Source organism: Miniopterus natalensis, chromosome 12 (assembly GCF_054644295.1).
Source record: "Miniopterus natalensis isolate mMinNat1 chromosome 12, mMinNat1.hap1, whole genome shotgun sequence".
Taxonomy (NCBI): Eukaryota; Metazoa; Chordata; class Mammalia; order Chiroptera; family Miniopteridae; genus Miniopterus; species Miniopterus natalensis.
The window spans coordinates 73,529,336-73,545,368 of record NC_142092.1 but is presented as its reverse complement, the minus strand read 5'-3'; the positions used below and the strand labels follow the sequence as shown (position 1 = coordinate 73,545,368).

The following is a 16,033-nucleotide window of genomic DNA, read 5'->3' as shown; positions in this document are numbered from 1 at the left end:
CCCCTTCCTGCACTTCAGCTTCCACAGGGTCCAGCTGGAGAGAAAGGCTAGCACAGGGATCCAGGGCTCAGGCCCTGGGTCAAACCCTGGCCACTTAACCAGATGTATGACCTTCAGCAAATCACTTGACCTTACTAGGCCTCAGTTTCTTCATCTGTAATTTGGGAGTAACAAGACCTCCCTCCTAGAGTCACTGAAGATTAAATGAGATCTTACGTGAAGGTACTTTCCTAGTCCTGATACATTATTATTAAGAGGGAAACAGAGAGGTGAAGCGCCTTGTGATCCCAGGGTTCCTGGTTGGGGGGGCCTGTGTTTGGCTGTCCAGTTTGCCCCCACACTATGCCTAGAGAGGCTGGCGCTGGCTGAGAGCTGGCTGGGTGCTCCCCTGCCCCATCCACCTGGACAGAAGTGCTGGTGGGGACTAGACAGCCAAACTACCTTCTTTTATTGAATTTTGAGTAAAAACACCAACCATGTCAATGATTCCATGCAGACTCCTAAAACACCTCGGTCTCGACACAGACCAGGTGAGCGCGTCAGCTCCTCCTGTCAGGTTTTGAGGCGGGTTGAGCGCCGGAATGGTGGGGGGGGTGGGGCGGTCACCTTGCTGGGGGGTTTGGCTGTGTCCTGGGTGTGTGAGCGGCCGCTGGAGGTGAACAGAGCAGTCAGGGCGTTCCGGGCAGTGATGGCGCACCGGCGGCTCACGGGCCTGGTGGCAGGGCTGGGGTTCTTGGTCTTCTTGTATTTCTGGAAACGGAGGGTGCAGGTGAGGCAGGGCTCCCTCTGGCACCTGGTGCCCTCCTGGCCAGCAGCCGCTTCCCCAGCCCAGCCAAGACAGCACTGGACATGCTGTGTGACCCTGTGTGCTAGCTCAGCCTCCCTGGGCCAGAGCTCTGGAGCTGACATCCTGGCCCTCAGCTCCCCCCCACCCCGGCCCCAGCAAAAGCAGAGAGAGCCCAGCCCCACCCTGACTCTTGTCCCCTCTGTGAGCGGGGCCTCCCTGTTTGGGTGGGGGAGGTGCCTGGGGGCTGCGGTCAAGCACAGGAGGGAGGTAGCCACTGTCCATCACCCCCATCAGTTGGGATGGAGCCTGAGTCCTGGGCAGGGTGGGGTGGGGCAGGAGGCCCAGCTCACCTGCAGGTTCTCGAAGTGGCCCAAGGACTTGCAGTGGGAGAGCTTGGCCCCTGCGTTGCTGTGGTAGAACTTATGGCAGATGCGGCAGACGTAGCCCATCACGGGCACCATGAAGTCCACACCTGTGGGACAGCCGATCTGTGCACTCACATTCCTCCACGCCAGCCAGGTGCACCGCACTCTTTAGGGTCCCATTTATTCCTCCACTCTCCAGGTGGGAGAGGAAGACAAGGGGATAGGCCGCCTGGCCAGGATGCTGTAGCTGGGACCTGGGGGTCACCTGGAGGCTGGGGTCCGAGCTGGGGTCTCACCGTATGCAGTGTCGGGGCTGTAGGTCTCTGAGTCTTTCCACTCCTCTATGGTTATCCCCCGGGATCTCACCTGGAAACATGCAAGTGTGGGCCTCAGATCTGGCTTCCCCCAGAGCCCCCCCCCCCCCCAGAATGCAGGTGGGGTGGGCCCTGGATGCTGCAGTGACCTCAGTCCTAGGGGATGGGTTTCAGGTGACTTGGGACCTCTCGTCTCTCCCACTGGACATAAGCCCCTTCCAGATGAGGCCATCTGACCCCAGCCACGCCACCCTCACCAGGCCTCACAGAGCCTTCCACCACATACAAAGCAAATAAGTGTGGCTTCTAAGAGTGACAGCCACTCCTGGTTGCCACCCTGGGCTGTGACCCTTGCAGCCTGAGTTGGGACTATATCTGAACAGAGGAAACAGGCTTGGAGATACCAAGGGGCTTGCCCGGGACACCACTTTGGACGCTGAGTAGCAAAGCCAGCCTCACCCTAACCTGTCTGGGGCTGGGGGCCACCCCTGGAACCCTCCACAGTCCCTCTGTGTCCCCTTTCGGCTGCCCCGTCACCACCCTGCACTGTAACCGTTGAGGTCTATGAGGGCAGGGGCCAAGCCTTGGTCTCCACACATCCCTGGTGTCCAGCACCAGAAACATTTATTGAACTGAAAAGAATCCACGCTTCCCCAGCTCCTCACTTGCGGGAGGCAGAGCAGCGGGGCGCTCTGAGCACAACCTGGCATCCAAGGAAAGTGGTTGGGACATGCCTGGTACGTAGTAGGTGCTCAAAAAATATCAACGGCCCCAGCGATCAGCAGCAGCGGCATCTTACACTGACTTCTCCTATTTGTGCTGCATCGGTCCCCAGTCCCTGCCTTTATCGATGCTGTTCCCTTGGCCGAGGCTGCCCTTCCCCTTCCTTGACACAAGTCGGGATTTCAGCCAGGCTTCAAGGGCCTCACATATTTCCCTGCCACCCTGGAGTCCTCATGATATATATTTACATAGTCATATAGAATAGTTACTATTACTAAATGGGCCCTGGCCGGCATTCCCAGTGGTTAGAGCACCAGCCCACTCACCCACAGGGTGGAGGATTCGATTCCCGATCAAGGGCACGTACCTGGGTTGCGAGTCCGTTCCCAGCCCCGGTTGGGGTACATGCGGGAGGCAACCGATCCATGTGTCTCTCTCACAGCGATGTTTCTCTCTCTCCCTCCTCCCTCCCTTCCACTCTCCCTGAAAAGCAATGGGAAAAATATCCTCAGGTGAGGACATTTTTTCCCATTGATCTTTTAGAGAGAGTGGAAGAGGCGGGGGCCGGGGGGAGAGAGAGACAGACATCGATGTGACAGAGACACATCGATTCGCTGCCTCCCACACAGGCCCGGGCCGGGGGCGAAGATTAGACCTGCAACCCAGGTACGTGCCCTTGACCTGGAACCCAACCCTCGACCTTCTGGTGCACAGGCCGATGTGCTAACCACTGGGCACACCGGCCAGGACAAAAAACAAACCAAAAACTAAATGGTAGCAGGCATCGGTGCCTATAGACACACAGCGCCTCCTGGCCCCTGGGAGGTGGGGTGAGGTCCCTCCGGGGCTGGGGGTCCAGCCTCCAGCCTGCCCCCCATGTCCCCGCCTCCCCCCAAGCACCTGCTTGCAGAATCCCTCCTCAGCCTCGATCTCTTCTTCACTGTCCTCCTCGCCTTCACCCTCCTCACCATCCTCGAAGCAGCCCACGGCGTCCACCGTGATGAAGTGGTCCTCATCCTGGCCAGCCATCTCCTTCTCGAACATCTTCAGCTGCCCGGGGGAGGGGGCCAGGGCTCCGGTCAGCTCTGGGCAGCCAAGGTGCCACACCCCACCCACCCCACACCCCTGGGAATCCCAGTCCCTCCGGACCTGCTAGGAGTTCGGGCTGGGATAAATCTCGGCCTGCTGTGTGGCCTTGGCCAAGACTCTGTACCTCTCTGGGCCCGTGTCCTCTGAGGAAGCTGAGGTTACCTCCTTGGCTTTGTCCTTGTGCTCCTGGGACTTCACGTGCTCCACAAATTTGCGGGGGGTCTTGAAGTAGCGGTTGCAAACAGTGCAGAAAGGTCGCAGGGACTGCTTGGCAATCTGGGGAAAGGAGGGCGGGCCACGCAGGCGCGTGGGTGGGCGGCGGGCAGGATCCCCAGTGCAGCCGGGCGGAGGCCACCGTGACCGCTGTAACCGGCTGGCTGCCCTCTGCCCCTAAACCAGAGCCTGGGCAAGCACGGCCCTTCCCTGCGCCACTGGCTCCGAGACGGGGTGACAGAGGGCAGCAGAGGGCAGGCCGCCCAGAGGGGCCCCGGGAGCCCCACGGCTGAGCGGCAGAGCCAGACAGTGCCTCGCCCACACGGGGCAGATGGGGAAACGGAAGCCCCGAGATGTGTGACTGACTCACTGAGAAGCCACACTTCCGTGCTCTGGCCACGCAGAGACAGACTGACACCGACTGTCCACCACCCTGACGCCCTCCTCCCAGCCCTCGGCTCGGGGACAGGGCCTGCGGGTGGCCCTCGTACCTTGTGGTCCTGCGTCCTGCGGTGCTGGATCAGGTCCCCCATGTAGTAGACCTGGCAGGTGTGGCACCAGCGCCTCAGAGGCGGCTCCCTGAAGGACAACAACCCAAACGGGCACAGCGTGACGCTACGGTCGCCGAAAGACCGCCGTTCTCCCAGACCGGATTTTTTTTTTTTTTTTGAAACTTAACAAAAAGGCTCTGAGCTTCCTCTGGAAGAATACTTACGTAAGAAGAGCTGGGAGCCCTGGCCGGTGCGGCTCAGCGGTTAGAGCGTCGGCCCAAGGACCGAAGGGTCCCGGGTTCAACTCCGGCCAAGGGCACATACCTCGGTTGCAGGCTCCATCCCCGGCCCGACCGGGCTCGTGTGGGAGGCGACCACTCGATGTGTCTCTCTCACATCCATGTTTCTCTCTCTCCCCCTTTCAGTCCTTCTGGGGAAAAATAAATAACCAGGGAGACGTGGGGGAGAAATGAGATTTAGAAGCGTTTGGGATGCCGGAGGGTCACCAGGACAGTGACATAACTGAGGACACCTGGCCCTGGCGACTTCTCTTTACCCTTCAGGTTAAAGGCCCCGTGGTCCCCAGAGCTGCTCTTTCCCCTCCCCCCACTCCTGGACCTGTCCCCATCCCAGGAAGCCAGGCCCCCGTCTGAGGCCCCAAAGTGCCACTCCCACAGCACTGTCCACGCTGAATTGGCAGGACCGCTCCCTTCTCACACACGCTCACACACACACGCGGCACTGGGCTTCGGTGAGCGCTGGGGGCCGGGACTCCATCCCAGAATCGCCAAGGCCTCGCCCGGGGCGGGCCCAGAGCTCCTGACCGTTGGGTGAAGGAGGGACAAGGCAGCCGTGTTCTGCACGGCCTCAGGGGGCCAAGTCAGGATTCCAGGGGAGGTGCCATCAGGAGACAGTCCAACAGTCCCCCCCACGCCCGAAGCGTGTTCACGGCCTCGGCGACATCCGCTCAGTGCTGCGTCACGGGATCTACGTTGGCATCGTCCAGCTCATTCTCCAAATGCAACCCGGAACCCTGTCCTGACTCAACGCTGCATCTCACGCACGTTTCTACGTTATACGTTCCCACCGCTCTCCTATTTATTACTTTTTTAAATGTTTTTATTGATTTCAGAGAGAGGAAGGGAGAGGGAAGATAGAAACCTCAACGATGAGAGTCACTGACGGGCTGCCTCCCGCACGCCCCCGACTGGGGATGGAGCCTGCGACCCGGGCATGTGCCCCGACCGGGAATCACACCACGACCTCCAGGTTCATAGGTGGATGCTCAACCACTGAGCCACCCTGGCTGGGCCTAGGTCACCTTTGGATGGCCCGTGAGACTGCGCACCCCCCAGGACGGGGCCTCCGAGGTCCCGCACTTACTGGTCCTCTCTCTCCAGGACGTCCCGGGGCACAGGCAGCAGGGACAGGAGGCAGGCCTGACTCATGCGCTGCATCTCCCCGAGCCGCTGCTGGTGCAGGGCCCCCAGCATGTGTTCCTGGAACTCCTACAACACGGAGGAGGGAGGGGAGGGCGTGAGGACTGGACCCCAGAAGGAGGTCAGGGCCGGGGCCCAGGGAGGAGGCCTCCAACCTCAGCTTTGTGGCCACCCCAGGACCGCCGCGAGGCCGTTTCTCTTACAGCAACCCAGGGTGGGCCAGAGAGGGGTGGTAAACTGAGGCACAGAGTGAGCACACAGCAGCCAGAGTTTCTGCTTCTCCTGGAGCCAGTGTGAGTGCCTCAAAGGTCAGGGGGCATCTGGTGAACGTTCAGGTCCCCTAGCTCTGCTCAGGTGAGGCTCAGAGTGACGGGGTAGCAAGAGCACCAGGGATAATAGTACGCGTATAATGCAGTTATCAATTCTACGCTCGCTCCGGGCCGGGCCTGGGGCTCATGACTTCAATGTCTAGTTGCTGAATCCTTAGAACCAGCCGATGCGATGGGTTCTAAATGTTTCTCCACCTGACGCATGAGGAAACTGAGACACAAAGGGCGAATTCACCTCCTGAGGTCCACACAGCTGGTCAGGGCCGATTCGAGCCAGCTCTGCCTGACTATAAAGTCCTGCCTTCGGAGCTGGTCAGAAAATGTGCTATAAGCAATGCACAGCTGCCAGGGGTAGGGCTCACGGGGCTCCAGGCGGCCACTTGGGCAGCTGTGAACCGGGCAGGCTGGGCATCCCACACAAACCCGCCGCTCGACCCACCCGGTGCCCAGGGCCCGGGAGGCGGTACCTGCTGGCTGCAGCAGCTGGCCCTGCAGATGTAGCAGAAGAACTGCAGGGCATTCTTAGGGGGGGCGTCAGTGGTCGCGGCAGGGGTGGCGGAGGTGGAGTCACTGGAATGTGGCCCAGGTGGGAGGGATACAGTGCTAAAGGCCCGGCTGTCGCTGCTCTGCAGGATGGTAACCTTCAGGGAGCCCCCGGCACCCCACACCTGCACCAGGAGCAGAAGCAGAGCTACCACCGGCTGGGCGCCGATGGTGGGCCAGCCCCAGTGTTAAATACCCACGAACACTGTCTCCTCCGGCTCTCCTGACAGCCCCCTTCACAGATGGGAAACCGAGGCTCTCGGCTGTGCGATGATTGCCCTAGCTCACACAGCCAGCCCCCCTAAATCTAAAGTCCACCCACCCACTCCCACACACGACAGATGGAGAAATTGAGACACTGAGAAGGGAATGGGTTTGGGCCACAATCCACTGAGAAGCAGGGCTGTGGCCCAAACCCCTGGCAGGGGCTGCCACTCTGCTCTCTCCAAAGAGCAACGTTACCCGTGTGATGGGACTAGGGGCTCTAGTTTTGGGATGAGATGGCTGGAAGGGACTCTCGTTACCAAAGTACCATCAGATCTTCAGAGCGAAGGTGTGTGATGGCAACGGGACAGCGTGAGTTGATGAGCCACTGTCAGACCTGCTCTGGCCTGCCCACAAGCCCAGGTGCAGGGCTCCAGTCACATGTCCCAGGTGGTGAAAAACAAGGGGGCACTGAGGGGAGCTGGGATAGAAAGAGACCCCCTACCGCTGGGCACTGTGGTCCTCATGCTGCTATCATAGCCTCTCTACCCACCCTGAGCATCTCTCTTGCTCTTTTTTCACATTCTCCCACATCCAGGCCACTGGTCAGCTCTTCCTGGCTCTCCTCCATGCTGACCTGGGCGCCCACTGGCTCTGGCGAGGCCTCCTCCAGGCCTGGAATGACAGGTGTGCTGTTTCCCAGGGTCCACCTCCACCTGACCCAGAGGGACCTGGGACCAAGGGCCACCTTCTGTGCTCACAGCCAAGGCCTTGAAGCCTCTGGTGTGAATGGCCCCAAGCCCCAGTTTTCAGTCCAACCCTTGCTCCCAGGCAGCACCTGGTCAGGGCTGGACAGTGACAGAGGAGGAAAGAGGGGCCCGGGCAGAGCCGTCCCATCACCCGGCTGGCTGGGAGCCAGCGCTCACTTACCTGTTTCAGCTTCTGCTATACTGGGCGGTGTCTCCAGCAGAGTGGAATGAACCGGAGCTGGCGCTTGCTCTGATGCCGGCACCTGGGGCTGGGACTGGGGCTGAGGCTGCCCCTGGGGCTGGTCTGGTGACTGCACTGGCAACTGCACTGGAGGTTGCTCCGGTGGCTGCTCCACTGGCTGGCTCCTGGGCTGTGTTCCTTCTGAGACCTGTGAATATGTCTGCGTCTGTGCCTGCTTCTGCAGCTGTGGCTGCACCTGCCTTGGGGGCTGTAAATGTGCCTGTGGCTGCACCTGTGGCTGCACCTGCTTCTGTGGCTCTGCTTCCTTCTGCAGCTTTGGCTGCACCTGCTGCGGCACTAAGTGCTCTGGAAAGGTCTGTGTCTGTGCCTGCTTCTGCAGCTTTGGCTGCACCTGGGAGTCCACTGGTGGCATCTGTGGCTGAGTCTGTGGCTGCACTTGGGCCTGGATCTGCAGAACCCGTGGCTGGAATCGTGGCAGCACTCGGGCTTCCAGTGGATCATGCAGCAGTTCGGGTGTCTGGGTCTGTTTTGGTGCTGTCATCCGGGCCTGTGGCTGGACCTTCGCCTGCAGCTGCCCTGGGGGTCCCTTCTCTGTGGGCTCCTCTGAGCTAGAAAGAATCAAAAGGAGATCAAATGCATGTCTTCCAGTTGGCCGTAAGAGGCTCCCTAGAAAGGCTAAGACCCAGGTTCCAATCATCGCTCCACCACATTCAAGACGGGCACTTGAGCAAGCCCCTTTGGCTCTTAGCGCTCCAGTTTCACCTAAATAAACTGACAGGATCACTTGCTCCTACCTCCTACAACTTGCTAAGATGCATCCAAGGCCCTGTAAAGCCACCCACCTTCTGCCCACCCTGAGGTCCCAGATGCACACCTTCACCCCTCCAACCTGGCTACCTCGTCTGCCTCCAGGTGGTTCAGTCACAGTGAAGACACCAGTGTCTGTCTGGCCTGGGGCCTTCCCAGGTGAGGTGCAGAATTAGGTATGACCTCCCTCCAAGCCAGAGGCCAACGCCCTTTCTTCGCTCCAGCTCCCCTGAAAGGTCCTGCCCTTACCTACACCCACCGCCTGCCTTTGCAGGCTCCGGGGCCCCAGCATGGTTTCAGCATCAGTTACCTCCTTGACCTTTTAGCTGGTGGCTCAGATGCCTCACAGGGCTCTGGCTCAGGCGCTGACGTGCGTTTCTCCTTAGCAAGGTCATCTGGGCAGGGTGGGGAATCCTGGTCTAGAACATAGGGGAGATGAATGACTGCCAGGAGCAGGTAGAACACAAACAATCTCTGGGAGATAAGGCCTGGGCTCATCCCCCCCAAGATCCTGCCTCCCAGATCTGCCTCCATTACTAACCCTTCATCCATTTGCCCTGGCCCACGTCCCCTCTGAAGGGCCAGCAGCCTCACTCACCTGGTGTGTCCACTCGAGACTCTGCAGTTTCCTCAGACCCCTCTGGGGGGTCCGCCTGGTCTCCCTCGGGCATCGTCTGAGAAGAAGAATCCTGCTTCCTTTCAGAAACCGTTCCTGACATCCACCACCCACCCTCGTAAAGACATCCTTGCCCGAGAGCGGCTGCGGCAGTCCTCCCCAGGAGAGGAAGACATGCAACAGTCCGCCTCAGAGCTGCCAAGAGATGATCTTAGACACCCCGGGAATTGCATCTAGGGAGCTCCATCTAGCTGCCTGTCGAGTAAACCCAGGTTTGGGGGACATGAGCCCTCTCCTGGCCACGGTGCTGCCTCCGACTTCCCCACCCTCTTCTCCACGAAGCAACCCTCTCGAGGGACCCTTCTCAAATGCAAACCAGGTCATGTCTGGTCTCTTCCAGGCTGAAGCCCTCCTGTGACTTCTCAAGGCCCGGAGCACTTACTCTGTCTCACCCGAGCCCGACACTACCTCTCCCACCTCCTACACACAATGACCTCTGCCCCCACACCCACCCCTCCAGCCTCAGCTCTCCCCAGTTGCCCCCTTCCCCTCTCTACATCCACACTGGCCTTCTCACTGGTTCCCCAAAGACCCAGGCCTTCACTCAGAGCCTCAAAGGCAATTCTTACAGGAAGCCCTCCTGACCCCAGAGTAGGTCCAAACCCATAGCACAGGTCCCCAGAGGGCCCTGGGCTTCCCTATTGTGGCACTTCCCACAGTCTTAATTGGTGGGAGAATTATCTACATTAATGTCTCACCCCCAGCCCACCCTCCTTCCCAGCCCAAGACCTCCAAAAGGGCCAGACCATTGAGTCCACTGTAGGGACTTACAGATGTTAGCTAAATAAATGCATGGCTGCAGCTGGTCCCAGCTCCCCCCTCGGCCCAGGAAGCCCCGGGAGCCCACCTATAGCCTCCCTCCCTCCTGCGAAGCCCAAGGAACGAGTACTGAGCTGGACCATGTACCACATCAGGACTCCATGCCCTTCAGAAACCACCCTGCGTAACACTGGCATTCAAGTCAGGAGGCCCAGCTCTGGGTCAATCTCAAAAGCTGTGCAGCCCAGAGCAACCTCCACGCTACTCTGAGCCTCAGTTTCCCCATATGTAAAATGCAGTGATCACAGACAAGACCAGGTGAGGAGAGGCCCACTGGAAGGTCAGACCCCTCTCTGGAGGGACAGGCTTCACCTCTAGATGGGGGCTGCCCCAGAGCAAGCAGAAAGTGGGTGCTGCCCCCACCCCAGAATGCTCTCTGAGGAGCGTGGTGTGAGGAGCTGCCATGACATTCAGGGACAGGACAGTCTCAGGGAGCATGTTACGCCCTTTGCAAGCCTCTTCAAGTCTTTTTGCTCACGTCAGGGGTCCTTCCCTTTGTGCTTTTACCACCTAGCAGACAGGAAGGAGCAGGGCATCAGCTCCAAACCTTCTGATGGCAAGTGTAGTGCCCAGGATTTTATACTATGATTTCACCCCAATTACCTTTTTTTTACACTGTTTTTGAAATTTTAGGTAGTGGCCCTGGCTGATGTGGCTCAGCTGGTTGGAGCACCCGCCTGTGCACCGGAAGGTTGCAGGTTCGATTCCCGGTCCAGGCACATACAAGAATCGTAAATAAGTGGAACAACAAATCGATGTTTCTCTCTCCCTCTCCTTTCCTCTCTCTCTAAAACCAATCAATCAATCAATCAATAACTGAGAAGAAGCTAAAAGCTGTGTTATCCCAGACAGGAGCCATTAGCCACGGGTGAGTGGCTTTTGAGTACTTGAAACGTGGCAAGCCACGTTGAGATTTCCGTATAAAATACACATCAGATTTTAAAGACTTGGTACCAAAAAAAACCCAAAAAGGAATGAAAAATGCCTCGCTCATTTTTTTATATTGACTACATATTGGAATGATAAATTTTTGATATATTGGGTTAAATAAACATAAGACTAAAATTAATCCCACCTGTTTCGTTTCACTCTGTTGATGTGACTACTAGAAAAAATTAAATTATACATATGGCTTGCATTTCATTTCCATCAGGCAGTGCTGATTTTAAGGAGAACCGTTAGAGTACTCCCACAACTCATATGGCGTTACATGTCAATTATACCTCAATTTTTAAAAAAAGGGAAACTTCAGGTCAATAATAACACAGGGGGTATTTGGACATGGCAAAGGTCACCTCAGGGGCTCGGGAACATCTGAAGTTTGGGAAACACGACACAAGTCCAACTTACCGCCTGCTCATTTTACAGATGAAGAAACTGAGGCAGAGAGAGGGCCAAAGGCCCAGTGTGAGCCAGAGTGGGGAGCCGGGCTGACACCCCACCTGCTCCACCCCAGCCACCACTCACCTTGCGATCCGGGGTGGTGGAGGAGGGTGTCCGGGCCTGTTTCTGGGGGTTCCGCCCTGAAATGAGCTTGGAGGGGTTTATGGGGACCCTGACAGGAGGGGGGCCCAGCAGGGACTGCTGAGTGGCCTGGGGGAAAAACTGCTGTAGATTTGGGGTGGCTAGCTGTGGGGGTGTAAGGCTGGGGGCTGTCAGGTTCGGGGTTGCCAGGTTGTAGTTGCGGAGGTTTCCTGTAGGCAAGAAGATGGGAGAAGGGGGGTTAGGATCATGGTTGAATGTTCGAGGCCAGGCCTTCTGTATGTGGCCTCGGTCACCCGGCCCAGCCATAGGCAGGGCAGTTATCATTGTCTCTACTGAAGACACAACACACACCAAGTGGAGGACTCACCCGGGGCCTCTGGGGGCCCTCCTGACTCCTCCCTCTCTTTATCCCCCATCAAACCTACCAACCCTGTCCCCTAGCCCATGTCCCATTCCAGCCGGGCTCCCCTTCCCAGCTCCACCCACAGCCCCCTTCCAAAGCCTCTTCACCCCCGAATGTCAGCCACAGCTTCTGCAGCCAACGGAGATCTTTCTAAAATCGCATTCTGACTTCGCCCTGCCCCCTGCCTAAACCCTTCCATAGCTCCCTGCTGCTCGTGGTGCCCAGCCCTCCTCTCCGACCTCCCTTCTTGATATTCTCCCCACTCCACCCCCCACTAGACTCCAGCTCTACGGTCCCGTGTATCCCTCAAACAAGCCTGGTTTCTTCCTGCCTCTGTTCCTTCCACCTGGGACTTTCTGCCCCCTGCTACCTCCCAGGCATCCTCCAGATCTCCATTTAAGTGATTTTCCTCTGGGGGGGTTTCCCCGGACCCTCTCTGTGTCCCCAGAGGCTCAGTTTCCTCCTCTGTAAAATGGGGATACTCATAGTGCTTGACTCACAGTGTTTTAGGAGGATCCAACGGGACATACAAGTGTGCCTTGTATATAGCAAGTGTTCGATTAACATGAACTTAAAACAAACACATGTACGCGTACGTGCAGAGGGAATGCCAACCGGCTCTTACAGTGAGACAGAAGGCGGCACACTCCAAAAGAAAAACCTCAAAGCCCTCACGCCTGTCAGAATGGCCACCGTCAAGACATCGACGAACGACAAATGCTGGCGCGAATGTGGAGAAAGGGGAAGCCCTGTACGCTGTGGGTGGGAAGGCGGGTTGGTGCAGCCACTGCGGAAAGCAGTAGGGGGTTTTCTCAAAAAATTAAAGATGGAACTGCTTAAGGACCCAGGGATTCTACTTCGGGGAATCTATCCAATGAAACCCGAAACACTGATTCAAAAGAATACATGCCCCCGTGTTCACTGCGGCGGTACTTATAGCAGCCACGACCTGGAAGCAGCCCAAGCGCCCAGCAGATGAGTGGATAAAAAAGCTGGGGCACAGTTACGCAGTGGAATATTACTCGGCCGTAAAAAAGATGGAAATCTTACCCTTTGCAACAGCGGGGATGGACTGGGAGGGCATTATGCTGAGCGAAATAAGCCAGTCAGAGAAAGACTAATACCACATGATCTCACTCATGTGTGGAAACGAGTGAACAAAATAAACTGAAAAACTGAAACAGAAACAGGCTCATAGATAGAGAACAGACTGGCAGCTGTCAGAGGGGAGGAAGGTTGGGGGACTGGGTGAAAAAAGTGAAGGGATTAAGGAAAAAAAAAAAAAACCCAAAAAGAAAAATGACAAAGGACATGGAGGACACAGACAAGTCACCAAAAGAAATACACAATTGCTTAACAGACGATTATAAAATGTTAAACTGCATTAGCACTCCAAGAAATGCAAACTGAGACATTAATAATAGAGCGTTTTTGCCAAGTTAGTACATTATATGTACACATACGTATATACATATGTATATTTTTAAAAAAGCATAGAATACCCAGTGTTGCTGTGGGCATGGTGAGACTGGCGCTGTCAAACGTGGCTGGTGACATTGCAAACTGGTCCAGTCCTTTGGGAAAGCAATTTGACAATATTTATCGAGAGCCATAAAATATCCATCCCCCCCGACCCAGTCCTTCTACTCTTGGGAATCCATTCTAAGAAAATAGTCTCAAACACGACATTCGTCCAGTGTTATTTGAAACAGAAAAGACATAAAAAAGGACAGCTGAGAAGGCTTCGGTGAGCAAGGGAACGTCCCCCCAGCGGCACATTAAACAGCTGCTAGAACATCATCTTTACGCAGACTGTCGAATTCTCTGATCAATGATCTTGTCATTCTATTCAGCAAAAGAGAAACAAGATCCAACCTTTCACTTAATATCAATAACCACAGCCACATACAAATCCCACACTTGTGCTTAGAAAAAAATGGGAGGAAACGCACCAAAACCTCGACAGGTGGTCTTTTGTTCAGGTGAGTGAGGCAACATAGGATAATTCGGGTTTTCTTATGCGCTTCTTAAAATATTCATTTCACTTGTCTTTGAATAGTGTAGCTTTTAAAGTGGGGGGGAAAGGCAGGGGAATATATGTGTATACATTGTGGGTCCCTGTGTGGGGTTTTATCTCTCCGCCCATCTATCTGTTCGTTCTTTCTATTGATTTCTTAAAAATGGAATTTATTGGGGTGACATTGGTTAATAAAATGATATAGGTTTCAGGTGTATAATTCTTTCTGTTATTTCTTTTTTTAAAAGATTTTTACAATTGATTTCTAGAGAGAGAGAAAGGGAGAGGGAGAGAGAAACATCCATCAGCTGCCTCCCACAAGCCCTGCACTGGGGATCGAGCCTGTGACCCAGGCATGTGCCTGACTGGGAGTCCAACCAGCAATGTTTTTGGTGCTCGGTATGATACCCAAGCAGCTGAGCCACACCAGCCAGGGCTCTCTGTCATTTCTAAGTCGGCTCCCAGAGCCATTCATCCACGTGGCCCTGGCAGGGCTGAAGAGTTACGAGCATCACATCTTCTGACCTGGCCACAAACCCTGCTGGGTGGCAGGATAGTCCAGTGTCTAAGAACACGGCTCTGTAGTAAGATCTGGGCTCTAATTCTCTGTCTAATCAACACCTACTCACTGTGTGACCTTGGGCACACGACCCCTCTCTGGGCCTCAGTTTTTTCATCTGCAAAATGGGATCATGAGTGTATCTCTCCTTGAGGTTGTGAGCAGTCAAGAAATTGGGTTTGTAAAGGCTTCAACACAACAGTGTCCAGCCCAGCAAGTCACACCTACCCTGTGGGAGGGGCTGGGTCTGAACCTGAGCTGGCCCCAGGTCACTGGGCCCCTGGATTACTCACACAGGGGCTGAGCTCTTGGAAGGAAGAACTGAGAGGCTGCCCTCCACACGGGGAAACTGAGGCAAGGGCACAGGCTTAAAGCACCCACTCAGAGATCCAGTGGGGTCAGGAGGCCCAGGCCCTGGTCTAGCTCAGCCACTGCTGGTGCTGTGTGACCCAGGGCAAATTACTTTCCTTCTCTGGACTTCAGCTTCCTCATCTGTCAAACGGGTTGTGGAGGAGAGCGGTGAACACAGATCTTTCCATCTGGCGTCTCATCTAATCTGAACGTCAGTGATGTGTGCTGAGCGCTGGCCACGGAGCCAGCACCATGGCCAAGGGCATGTGTCTGTGATCAGAGAGGCCCGCGTGCAGCTGAGCAACCCAGGGATGTGTACCCCCTGGAGCCTCAGTGCCCTCATCTGTAAATTAGGGCGCTGACAGTAGCTCCCTCTCAGGGTTCCTGTGAGATGCAATGTGATGGGGCTGCTGGGAAGCTGCCTCTAAGGCGGGGTGAGGTGGGCCTGCGGCCATACCTTGCAACTGCTGCAAGAGCAAAGCTCTCTGTAGCACCGAGCCATTGAGGAGGGAGGCCGGGTTGGTGCCCTGCAGATTCAGGAGCTGCTGCTGTGGCTGCTGCTGGGGGAGCCCCCTGTGCATGGAGAGAGTGGGTGTCAGGGGTTACTGGGAGAGGCAGGCCCTCCCTCCCTCTTTCTTGAGACCCCTCCCATCCATCTTCTGCCCCTTTTGGGGCGGGAACTGATGACCTGCGGGACTTAAACAGTTATGCTCCTGGGAGAAAGGGCTGGGAAGGGGGTCTCCAAGGCCTGGATCCGAGCGGCAGGGGGGGGGGAGTCGGGGGTACTCACCGGCTGATGGCCATGGGCAGTGGGGCCTGCGGTGGGGCCTGCTGGAGCAGCTGCTGGAGCTGCAGCAACTGCTGCTGCTGCTGTTGCAGGTGCTGCTGGAGCTGCTGCTGCTGGAGCTGGTTGAACATGGTGGCTGGGGAGGGCGGGGCGGGGGGTTAGCCTGGGCTCCCCAACACAGGACCGGCCAGCTTTCCTCCGGGCCAGGGCCGTGGTCACCCACCCCAAACCCCGGCCTTCACACTGCCAGCTGAGCTTTACACTCCCAGTCCCGCCCAGAGGGTGCCCCATGCGCTCCCCGCCCCATCATGACGCCCCCAATTCTGCCAGCAGCAGGAGTCAACCACCCTCCCGCCAATTTCCCCCAAATCCTGCCAACAGCCCCCCCAACCCCGAGCTCCATCCCTGCAGCTCTCAGGGCTCCATCCTTCCAGGAGGGCCTGTGGCCCCAGTACACCCCCCACAGCCCCTCGCACACTCCCTCCCGTCCCGTGTGCCCGCCTGGTGGCCCCAGGGGCACCTCCCGCCCCGCCCGCAGCCCCGGGCTCCCGCCCGCGAACAGGGCAGGAGGGAGGCCGCCCGGCCCCGGCCTCCCCGCGGACCCTCCCCCAGGTACAGCGGCGTCACCGCGCCCGCCAGGCCCCAGCCTCCTTCCCCGCGTCCCCGGGGCCGGCCGGGCCC

General features: G+C 57.1%; 1 protein-coding gene across 2 annotated transcripts; it reads right to left on the bottom strand.

Annotated features, from left to right (window-relative positions):
- Window positions 1-425: 425 nt before the first annotated feature.
- Window positions 426-15,531, bottom strand: CIZ1 (CDKN1A interacting zinc finger protein 1). 2 transcript variants are annotated; one of them, XM_087823073.1, is made up of 16 exons: window positions 15,356-15,531; window positions 15,023-15,138; window positions 13,141-13,212; window positions 11,218-11,444; window positions 8,854-8,944; window positions 8,566-8,698; window positions 7,428-8,056; window positions 7,051-7,172; window positions 6,218-6,418; window positions 5,366-5,490; window positions 3,983-4,070; window positions 3,441-3,554; window positions 3,090-3,239; window positions 1,449-1,518; window positions 1,138-1,259; window positions 426-750 (listed from the first exon to the last, which is right to left on the bottom strand). In XM_087823073.1, the coding sequence occupies exons 1-16, from the start codon at window positions 15,481-15,483 to the stop codon at window positions 553-555; spliced, it is 2,586 nt and encodes an 861-aa protein (XP_087679199.1). In that variant the 5' UTR covers window positions 15,484-15,531; the 3' UTR covers window positions 426-552. The 2 variants fall into 2 exon arrangements, with proteins under 2 accessions (XP_087679199.1, XP_016067312.2); XM_016211826.2 differs by having other exon boundaries at window positions 8,566-8,674.
- Between the last annotated feature and the right edge of the window lie 502 nt (window positions 15,532-16,033).

Bases quoted from the DNA above. Each gene is read 5' to 3' on its own strand.
- CIZ1 (XM_087823073.1), bottom strand. From the start codon at position 15,483: ATGTTCAACCAGCTCCAGCAGCAGCAGCTCCAGCAGCACCTGCAACAG. The intron at 5,491-6,217 runs GTACCGCCTCCC...TCCGTGTTGTAG, and splicing joins CCAGCTGCTGCAGCCAGCAG to GAGTTCCAGGAACACATGCT. The intron at 3,240-3,440 runs GTAACCTCAGCT...TCCCCCGGGCAG, and splicing joins ACAAGGACAAAGCCAAGGAG to CTGAAGATGTTCGAGAAGGA.